The 11,201-nt window shown below is 37.1% G+C and overlaps 1 protein-coding gene across 1 annotated transcript in view; it reads right to left on the reverse strand.

Moving 5' to 3' along the window:
* Positions 1–11,201, reverse strand: part of RAVER2 (ribonucleoprotein, PTB-binding 2) — a 137,197-nt gene that overhangs the window by 81,104 nt on the left and 44,892 nt on the right. The window contains exons 2-5 of the mRNA XM_006862459.1: positions 7,950–8,016; positions 5,677–6,146; positions 1,867–2,058; positions 714–840 (exon numbers count right to left, since the gene is read on the reverse strand). Of these exons, the coding sequence (XP_006862521.1) occupies positions 714–840; positions 1,867–2,058; positions 5,677–6,146; positions 7,950–8,016 (856 nt within the window). The remainder of the gene's footprint in view (positions 1–713; positions 841–1,866; positions 2,059–5,676; positions 6,147–7,949; positions 8,017–11,201) is intronic.

An 11,201-nucleotide genomic window follows, 5' to 3' on the forward strand; every position in this document is an offset into this window, starting at 1 on the left:
CTGTAGCATCAGCATTGGACTGCGTAACTGCAAGGTTGATGATTCAAACCCATCAGTCGCTCCTTTGAAACCCTATACAGGGTTGCTGTGAGTCAAAACTGACTCAACAGCACTTAACAACAAGTAACAACCCGATTATCTGATCAATTTTTCTGTAAACTTACAACTTTTCTAAAAATTAAAGTCGATTAATTTTTCTAAAAAAAAGAAAAAGGTAACAGACTTTTAGCACGTTGGCTGAAAAATGTTCCTAAAATAGTATCCTATCATTTCTTAGTGTCATTGTTGCTATTGTTGTTGTTATTAAGTGTTTCTGAGTCAGTTTTGACCCTGTATGGGTTTCTGAGGAACAGCTGGTGGGTTTAAACCATTGACCTTTTAGTTAGAAGTCCAGTGCTGATCCTACAGCGCCACGCCAGGACTCCTTTATTAGTGTAGGTCACAACAATACTGTATGTCATTTAGTACCTAGTCCATATATTCCTATCAACTAGGAGCTAAACTGAAGGTTTATTATCTAACAATTATTTACAGAAAAAAAGGAAACATATAAACAGGTTGGGCATACCAAAAACAGGCAAAACTTATTATCACCTCAGATCCCTGATTAAAATTTACTGATAATCAGTCAAGAATAATTAAGTATTTTTAATCTAATTTTCTTCAAGTAAAGCAACACAACATTTTATACTTAGTTGAACATTAATTCTTACCTGGTTTAACAGCTCGTCCGCATAGCTGGGGTTGCAGAAGAACTTGCAGCATGGCAGGGTTGTTTAAACTTTTCATAATTTGTACTGGATTTGGCTCTGGAAGTAAGCCCTTTTGATTACTGTGCATCTTCAATGAATAGAGAAGTAGGAAACATTAGAACAAGGATAAACACAGGGATAACTTTTTCATGATTTCTTTCAAAAATTCTCATACATCAAATAAAATCTATTTTATGACAAATGCAATTTAGCTAACATGGGTTGGAAACTCACCAAAAACACAGCAGCAGCTTGTAGTGGGCACCCAACAAATATTTGTAAAATGAATGAAAAGAGAAAAGACAAAATCAGCTGAGGTTGAGTCAATTCTGACTCATTATCAGCACCAGATATGTCACCATAGGGCTTTCAGTAAGCAAATCCTAACCAACAAAGGAAAAATGAAGGCTGATCTTTTAGAAGTAGATTGCCAAGTCTTTCTATATAGCCTTGAACCTTCAATCTTCTGGTTAACAGTGAGTGTGTGCAACATCCAAGGACAGAGAAGGAAGTAAAATATGGGAGTATATAAAATACAATTGCTGGTGTGTCTAAGAAAAGTTGAATGAATTAGTCTATAATTTTTTATAAAGTATGAGTTGTGAACATCAGAGAAAAATGGGGAGAGACTACAATATAGTGAAGGCCTGAGATGGTTGATGTAGAAAATGAAAAACAGCTGATGAGAGACGAGCATAAGATTCACTGGGGGCACTAAAGGGCCAGCTATAAATGTATGTCACACATTTGTGTTGGCATCAAGCCACCTTGTTGCTTGTTTTCCTCCAAGAGGACACAGAAGCCTGGTTCCACAAGTAGTTGACTAGACCAGTTCAGAATTGAAAACTCTGTAAATCCAATCCAACAAAGAGAAAATTAAGGAAATGAAGCTGAAGTAGTGACTTTATACAAGGAAGGATGAAATTGTATTATAATTCATTTATAGCCTAAAGAGAGGGTGGTTCTATAGGAAAGTAGTGGGAGAAAGATGAGGCTTTCTGCTCCCATAAAGATTTAAAAAGCCTATGAAACCCTGTTTAGGGTCACTGTGAGTTGGAACCTACTCAACAGCACTTACTAACAACACCAACAAGGAGATGGGGATAAAGCTTACCACGCGTTGAGCTGCTATCAGTGCTGCTAATGTGCTTCTTCCTGGTGCTCCTGGGGCACAGAAGGAAACTTGGACTCTGCTTCCCTTAATGGTCATGCCATCGGCTGCTTGCTGAACCTCCTCAGCGTGTTCTGCTGTGTTATATTCAACTACTGCAAAGCCACCAACGTAACTGCCTTCATCCTGTGCAAGCTGATGTAATACATTTTATCAAAAGGGAAATTTTGGCATTAGACACATTTACTTACATTATATAACTTTCGAATTCCAGAACAAATGTATTTCAGAGCATGATGCTGGTGAAAATAGTACACGCTTCCTCTCTGAAAATACACGTTTACAAGCTGCTTAGCTGCAGTTCTTCCTGAAGACAGGAAGAGAAACAAGATTCCTTCAAGTTTCTTTTCCATGTTTTTTTTTTTTTTTAAAGCTATTATTGTAAATTGAGTTATATCGTTTACTTGGGAGAACATAGACTTTGTACTCATCCTATTGTATTTTGTTTCATTAAAATGATTACAATCCCCTCCATGCATTGCTATTCAAGAGTATTTGCTTCTATTCCCTCTGGTTTTTTGTTTTGTTTTGTTTTTGTTTCTGGTGACACAAAAACACTGAGGAATATATAATCATTTAAACAATCTAAGGGCACATTCTACAAGCCTGCCTCCTAGCCGCCAGCACAAAGCCTTTCTCTTTCCAAGAGTCTATAGTCCTCAGCTGCTCTCTCTCTCCATTTCCTCATCTCTGCCTCCATCTCTGGTGTCGCTACTTAACTGGATAGGGTCCCACATTCCACTCATGCTCTTCTCCCCTGATGGTCCAATTAACTACTCCCCACTTTTTGTTACAAGACTTCTACCTTTACAGTTGAGACAATCACAACTAGTCATGATAACAATTACTCACTATTGAATCATAAGAATCTTATCCCCATCTCCTTTCACTAGACCCATCAAGACAAGAAGAAAACTATTCAGTGGGGATTCTACCCTACCTTGCACACTCTGCAACTAAACTCCCTTTTGAAAACTTGTAAGCCAGCCACTTCATGTCTTTATAGGCAGTCCACTTTAGGTAGCCAATGTCTAAGTTGCCCATCCCTATCAACCCTGAGTTCCATGCTTTGTTATTACACATTATTTTAAAAGTCAAAACCCAAACAATAGCACTCCTTACACATTATAAAATACATATAACTGGTAATTTGTGGGGCAATATTGGGACAGAGTAATTTAAGCTTTCTTTGAAACAAAACTCACTAGATACCTAGGCAGTGAAACATACTGTGCAATAGTTATCTGAGCATATATCTTTGTAAAATAAAGTTAGAACTATCAAGGGAAGAAGCAGCCCTGGTGTGGCGCTGTGGGTTAATGCACCAGACTGCAAAGTCATTTGAACTTCAAGGTCGGTGGTTCAAGCTCACCAGCTGCTCCTTGGAAACTCTATACGGGGTCGCTATGGGTCGGAACCGACTTGATGGCACTTAACAACAATCAAGGGAAGAAAATAGTTGAAATTATATTCTAGTTTTATTTCAACTTAGAACAGATCCCAGGAATTTGGTTGAGTATGCAAAAGCAAATCTTATTTAGGAAAATTGTGCCCAAGGTTTGTTAGAATACCATATGCAACATAAACCTTCATTTCTCAAGGTACCCGAAATAAATTCCTACCACGTAAAACAGTTTGTTTCAAGTCACCCGCCTATAAGAGTTTACAGGAAGATGTTAAAATCCTGGATGTGTGAAGACTGGCACAAAGAGCAAGCATAAGAACGATCTGAGACATTGAAAAGCTTCTAAATTTTAAATATGTCTGAATTTTCTGAAATACATTTATAGTATAAAGTGATAAATGGGACACAATATAGCTTGATACAATTTGTGAAGGTATATACATTTACAGTACATCTACTTAGGCTGGATATGTCATAAGTTAATAATACAACTAAATACTTTCTTAGATCTTGTTTGTTTCTTTTCTCTTATTTCTGAAACTTAACATTCCTCTTCTTTATGAAACTTAACATTCCTTTACTCTATGGTGGTGGTGTGCAGTGGAGTCAGGTTCCTACCCATAGCGACCCTGCACAGGGTTTCCGAGGCTGTAAATCTTTACGGGAGCAGAAAGCCTCACTCATCTTCCTCCCACACAGCAGCTGGTAGTTTCAAATTGCTGACCTTGAGGTTAGCAGCCCGACTCATAACCACTATACTACTAGGCTTTCAAAAGACAAAATACTTTTATATCCACAGCATCAGCAGCTGCAGAGGGAAATAGTTCAGTTCAATGTGAGAGCCGCTCAAAGATGGCAAGGTCTGATGATGATCAAATTAATTTTCCATGATTTTGAAGTATTTTAGCAGAAGCTAAATGACCAGTCAAAATTATTATCACAAACATTTTTGTACCATGTGTAAAGTTAGACTAGACAACCTCTAAGGTCTCTTCTATCTCTGGAATTCATAATTCAAATACAATTTGTGATATATGAATTTTGTTCTAACATTAGTTTCAAAGGTCTCAAATGAAGCTTCAAATAAGTATGTGTGGCATTGTTGTTGTTAAGCGTCTTTGGGTCAGGTCTCACTCATAGCAACCCTGTATAGGGTTTCTGAGGAGCGGTTGGTGGATTTGAACTGCTGACCTTGTGGTTTGCAGTAAAGCATTGAGCTTACAGCATCACACCAGGAGTCCATGTGTGGCATAGGATATCAATAACCAGTTCTTAAGTGTTCAAAAATAGCATATCAATAAATCAATTAAGTTTAGTAACTGGGCAAAGATTTGCCATAAAATATTCTAACATTATAAAGTTTGAGGACTGTTTCTTTGATGTCTTCTATATTGTGATTGGAGTCGTGGTGTGCGCTGTGGGCTAATGTATCAGACTGCATAGTCATTTGAACTGCAGGGTCGGTGGTTCAAGCTTACCATATGCTCCTTGGAAACCCTATACAGGGTTGCTATGGGTCGGAATCCACTCGACGTCACTTAACAACAACAACAACATGTTGGGATTAGAGAGAGAGTATATATATATATGTACACACACACACAAACACACACACATATATATGGAGCTCTGGTAGTGTAGTGGTTACGAATTGAGCTGCGAACAGCAAAGTCAGCAGTTTGAAACTACCAGCTGTTCCATGCGAGAAAGATGAGGCTTTCTGCTCCCGTAAAGGTTTACAGCCTCGAAAACCCTGTACAGGCTTGCTATGAGTCGGAACCGACTCCACAGCACACAACCAACATATATATATACATACACACACACACACACACATATATATACACATAGAGAGAGAGAAACACAGACTGTCCTTTAAGAATGTCAATGGGAAACATTACCCCATCCACCCTACAGTTCTAATCTTGTCCCTTCAGATTTCTTTTTGTTCCCTAAACTCAAAAGACGTTTCAAAGGAACATAATTTGAGTAGGTCAAAACTGCCATTTTGAAATGATGTAAAGAAACAATATCCTCACATTTTCTTATTTTTGTTTAATAAATGTTGCTATGATTTTGTAGCAATGCTTATTGACTGACCCTTGGAAAATATCTAACAAAATAGTTATGGCCCACCAACAACAGAAGGAATTGATGAAAAATTCCCCAGCAGAGTACCCTTCATTACAGACTACAAAAGAATTAAGATGATTCACCGTGATAGTTAAAGAGCTGTGCTAAATAAATGTGTGAGTGTATGTAGAATATATATATATATATATATATATATATAAGCATGTTTTAAATATGCATTTAAATATTTCTAGTGCCATTTTAAATATACTTACCTGGCAAAACACAGGTTTATGGACACTGGAAAACAAGTGCAAGAGCTCCTGTGAATCCCTGCAGTCACTAGGGAGTTTATCTATGCAAAGGCACTTAGAGTGAATGAGCTCTGAGGCCAAGAGATTAACATCCATCCACTGGGCAAAGAGAGCGGATGTGCCTAGCTGTTTACCCAATAGCTCCAGTCTAGCCTTTGCAGCAAAGTCCTTTTTCATGTATTCTACAAACCCATAGCCTTTGGAATGGCCAGTAACTTCACTGTAGACCAAAAAACATCTTTCAATATTTCCATACGCACGAACAAGTTCTTCAAACTCCTCCAACGTAAAAGAAATGGGCAGGTTGGTAATACACAGCAAAGCGTCAGTAGGCTGGAGCTGAACTACTAAATCTTTTCCTCTAAAAGAATAGCGATGAAACATCTGAATTGCATTCTGGGCTTGCTCCCCATTCAATAATGTAACAAAAGCTGGAAGAAAACAAAATGAATGAAAGCATTTTCTAGGCCACTAGTTTCCATTTTGACCATGATACCCAATAAGAAATATATTTTATGTCTGTGACTCAGTATACACATACATATTTCTGGAAAAAAAAATCATGAAACAGTACTATATTCAATGCATTCTGATGTTCTCGATTCTAATTACTGTTGTGTTTTTTTTAAATGCTGACACCCTTCTCCCACAACCACCACACTAATTTCATGATCAGTATAGTACAGTGGTTATGAATTGGGCTGTGAATCGCAAGGTCAGCAGTTCGAAACTACCAGCTGTTCGCAGGAGAAAGATGAAGCTTTTTGCTCCCGTAAAGATTTGCAGCTTCGGAAACCCTGTACAGGGTCACTATGAGTCAGAACTGACTCCACGGCACACAACAACAACAACACAAATAAAAAGTACAGAAATTATACTAAGTTCACTATAGGATCCTAAAATATTCTGTTGTTTTCTGTTGTCTGTTGTAGTGAACTTTTCTAACCTCATACAATATATTTTTCCCTTATACCTTGGGATGTAATAACAAGGATCTGAAACAATAAAGGTATAGCAAAAAGGAAAGTAAAATTAAAACAGGAGAGTAAAATTCCCAAAAGGAAGCCGATTATTTCTCTGACTCATTTACATGTTTTCTTAAAATCAGATTAACTAGATTGAAACAATACACACAATTTGGTATACATTTTGATGAAAAATATGGGCTAGGAAAAGCTCAAGATTATAATCTCAGACAAATTGCTTAATTTTGAATCTTTGTCAAACAATAAAAAACATCTGTCTTGTCTACCTAATGAAGTTATTGTCCTCCTTCCCTCTTCTCTAAATTTGAACAAATTGTGGAGTTGCTCTATTTGAGCATTTAACTTAAATAATAAATACACATAAACTTGTAAAATTTACAACATGATACAAATATAAGATTGAAAATCAACAATATATCATGCAAAATGTTTTTATATGTCTTTAAAAATTAAAATTTAACCATATCAATTTATCTAAGATTGGTGGTTCAAACCCACCCGCCACTCCTTGGAACCCTTTATGAGTCGGAACAGACACAAGAGCAAACAACAACAACAGCAACTGTTATAAGAATAAAAAATATAAAGATTTTGTGCAATTTGATAAGAACTGCTTGAAGCCCCATGCAAAGAAATAACATATGGCAATCCAGAAATCACAAATAATGTTTCTCCCTCTCTTCCTTCATCTTCTCAGGTCCTCCTCTTTCCCTTTTTCCTCCTTCCCTGTTTCTCTAAATTTGAACAAACTGTGGAGTTGCTCTATTTGAGCATTTAACTTACCCAAATCCAACTTTAACAACATTGCACATAAGTATGTAGCAAGAGAGAAAAAGAGTTTAAATAAGCTGGGCAACTCTGCCTGACATTTCATCCAATCTGCTCTTCTCTCTCTCTCCGTTGGTCTTAGTGCCTGTGTGGCTCTCAGCGTGTAAGCATCTCACCACATTGAATGTGATGCTAAGATTTAAATAAATGTATTTTCATCTAACACAGACTGTACATGCAAGGAAACTACTACCAAAGCAACAGCTAACTCTTCCAACACTACAGGAAAAGTCGCTTTGAGTGACATCAACTCTATGGAGAATACACATTCATGATGAAAACCCACAACTCTCTAGTCACAATATATTAATCTAAGAGATTATATTTTAGGGTACTAATATTACTTTCAAAAATAAATTTTCTGAGTAACATTTACATGATAGAATACTTTTTCATTACATGCTTATAATTAAGTCCTACCTGTTCGTTTATTTCTGTCCACATAACAATACTTTAACTCATAGTCTTGTAACAAATCATGAACTTCCTGAAAAAGATAAAGCCAGGAATGTAATAAACATACAGAAACAGAGACTACAACTGTATCAGTTAGCCACTGCTACCCTCACCATCCTCCATGCAAAATTCTTCCAGGGAGCCTCATTTTTTAATTAAATTAAAGATATTTAAAGATCATCAGATATGACACCAACCTAGCCCTCCAAATATATCGCCTAATTATAACCTCTACACAAAATGTATATTCCTGCTTAACTTGAATCTTCATTATGTAATACCATGTTGTCTTCGCTCTACATTTCTGCTCATGTCTTACGCCTCTCTTACTGAAGTATTATACTTATATCCCTTTCTGTGTACTATGCACTGAACTTTTAACAAGTAATATGCCTGTAGATGTTTATGAATGTAGTCAGAGGTAAGTGTAGATTGCAAGCCGAACTAATGTTGTTGTTGTTGTTGTTGTTGTTGTTGTTGTTGTTGTTAGGTACCAATGAGTCAGTGCCAATTCATAATGACTCTGTGTCCAAGAGAGTAAACACTGCTCAGTCCTGCACCATTCTCAAACAACCATTGCTATGTTTGATCCCATTGGAGGTCTTCCTCTTTTTAGTTGACAGCTAAATCTTCCAACAGTTCCTGAAAATTAGTTTTGAGGGGCACCAGGCATGATGTCTTTGCCTCCTGATAACATGTGCAGAGTATGTGAGATGAAGAATCACCATCCTGGCTTCTAAGAAGCATTCTAGCTGTACTTCATCCAAGACAGATTTGTTCATTCTCATTCTTTTGTCAGTCCAGGGTATTATTCAATATTCTTCATCAATTTAGAGACTACTTAATATGAAATCACCAAAGTACAGTGTATAGCCCAGTTTATTTACCCTTTGAGCCCCATAAAGTTTAAACTGGCTTTCCGTTTCTATTACTAATCTGGCCAGAAGTATTTCCTTCTGATATCCTACCCTCCCTCCATTGGACTGTTTAAAATAGTAGATTTGCTCTCTTATTTCCCTATCCTCTTTGTTAAATGGGTAAGTACTTGAAGAGAGGAACTTTATTTTTTGTATTTGTATATTACCTGTATTGGTTTGCATGTGGTAGGCAGTTAAATATTATTAAAGTGAGTTTAATTCAAATGTTTTCTTATTACATGGACATTTGGTCCTGAAAATTTTACTCATAGCTCACAACAGATGCAATTACTATTTTTAAAGGTAATTGGACTATCACATAAGAAGACATTCTAATCCCAGATTGGAGAGTTAACAGTCAACATGTTCTATACTGCAAATGAATAAATCATATATACAAAAGTATGCAAAAGAAAGATAAGGCTGTCTGCTCCTGTAAACCCTATAAAGGGCCACTATGAATCAGAACCACCACCACCACCACACAAGTACGTGTACGTTTAGTTCACAACCTAAAATGCTTAAACCAAATAAATAATAATATTTATTGTTGTTGTTGTTGGTAAGTGTTTTCCAAGTCAGTTCCAACTCATAGTGACCCTGTATAGGGTTTCCAAGAAGCGGCTGGTGAATTTGAGCCACCAACCCTGTGGTTCAAATAGACTTTACAGTGCAGTGCATTATCCGACAGCACCACATCAGGACTCCCAATTCATAGTGACCTTATGCACAAATGAAATAAAAACTGTATAGTCCTGTGCCAATCTCACAATCATTGCTACGCTTGAGTCCACTGTTGCTGCCACTGTGCCAAGCCATTTCCCAGCGAGATGGACTGGCTCAGTGGCAGCAGCAATGGACCCAGTGTAGCAACAATTGTGACACTGGCTCAGGACCGAGCAGTGTTTTCTTCTGCTGTGACTAAAGTTGCTATGAGTCAGTACGGACTCCAAGGCACCTAACAACACCCATTACATAGTTAATATTTACTGAACTCTTGTAAAGTATTAGAAAAAATAAAAACAAAAAAGCCAGAGCCAAGAAAACTTAAATAATTTGCCAAGATCACAGAGCTAGTAATTTGCTGAGTGGGGTCTCTCCCAATCACTCTTACTCAGAGGTCCATAGTCTGGCCTTTATTCCATCTAGTACTCATTTTACCACCAATTTATTACTACTGCCATTGATTAAGTGCCACTGAGTCAGTTCTGACTTACAGGGTTTTCAAGGCTGTAAATCTTTGCAGGAGCAGAATGCCTCATCTTTCACTCATGGAGCAGCTAGTGGGCTTAAACCACTGACCTTGTGATTAGCAATCCGATGCTTACCCTACAGAGCAATCACACTCCACATATTGCCACTAACAGTTATGAAAACAATACTATTTCTGTCCTAATACATTTTCATGAGAGTACTATGGAAATGTAAAACAAATAGGAGGGCAGTTTCCCTGTTAATCTAGTGCAAAGGGAATAAAGGGCACTATAATACGCAAATCTGGTCCTGGTGGGGAGCTGTGGGAAAAAGTGCTGGACCGCAGGGTCAGGTTGAACCACAAGGTCAGCAGCTCAAATTCACCAGCTGCTCCTCGGAAACCCTATACAGGGTCACCATGGGTCAGACTGACTTGAAGGCACTGAGCAACAGCACAACAGGCAAAGTATAAAAACAATGCTGTATTTTTTTAAGAGCTAGTCACTACAATAAGAAAGGTGAAGTGGACAATATAAAATTCTTTATTTGCGAGCAAATATTAGAAATATTTTTAAACTTTCATATTTGGATTTGTTGTTGTTGTTAAGTGCCATCAAGTCGGTTCCAACCCATAGTAATCCTGTATAGGGTTTCTGAGTTGTGGATAATGAGCTTGAATGGCAGACCTCGCAGATCAAACCAACACTGCAATCCAGCACATTAACCCAAGCACCACACTAGGACTCCTACATATTTGGCAGTTTTATAAAATATTATTTGATGGATATATATTACTATGATTTATATACAGATTTGTTTAGATATTACTGTGGTGATTTTTTTATCTTGAAAGCTTCAGTGTTTCCTTGGGCTTATAAAAATATGTATACTATAAAGTCAAATACATGGAAACTGAATAACACCCTGCAGAAAAACAACTGGATAGCAGATGAATTAAAACGTAAATTCACAAAGTTTTTAAAACAAATGAGAATGAAAACACAACATACCAAAATCTTTTGGACACGGTGAAAGCAGTGCTGAGAGAACAATTTATTGCAATAAGTATACACATCCAAAAAGAAGAAAGAACCAAAATTAACAA

Source organism: Chrysochloris asiatica, unplaced genomic scaffold (assembly GCF_000296735.1).
Source record: "Chrysochloris asiatica unplaced genomic scaffold, ChrAsi1.0 scaffold00048, whole genome shotgun sequence".
Classification (NCBI taxonomy): Eukaryota; Metazoa; Chordata; class Mammalia; order Afrosoricida; family Chrysochloridae; genus Chrysochloris; species Chrysochloris asiatica.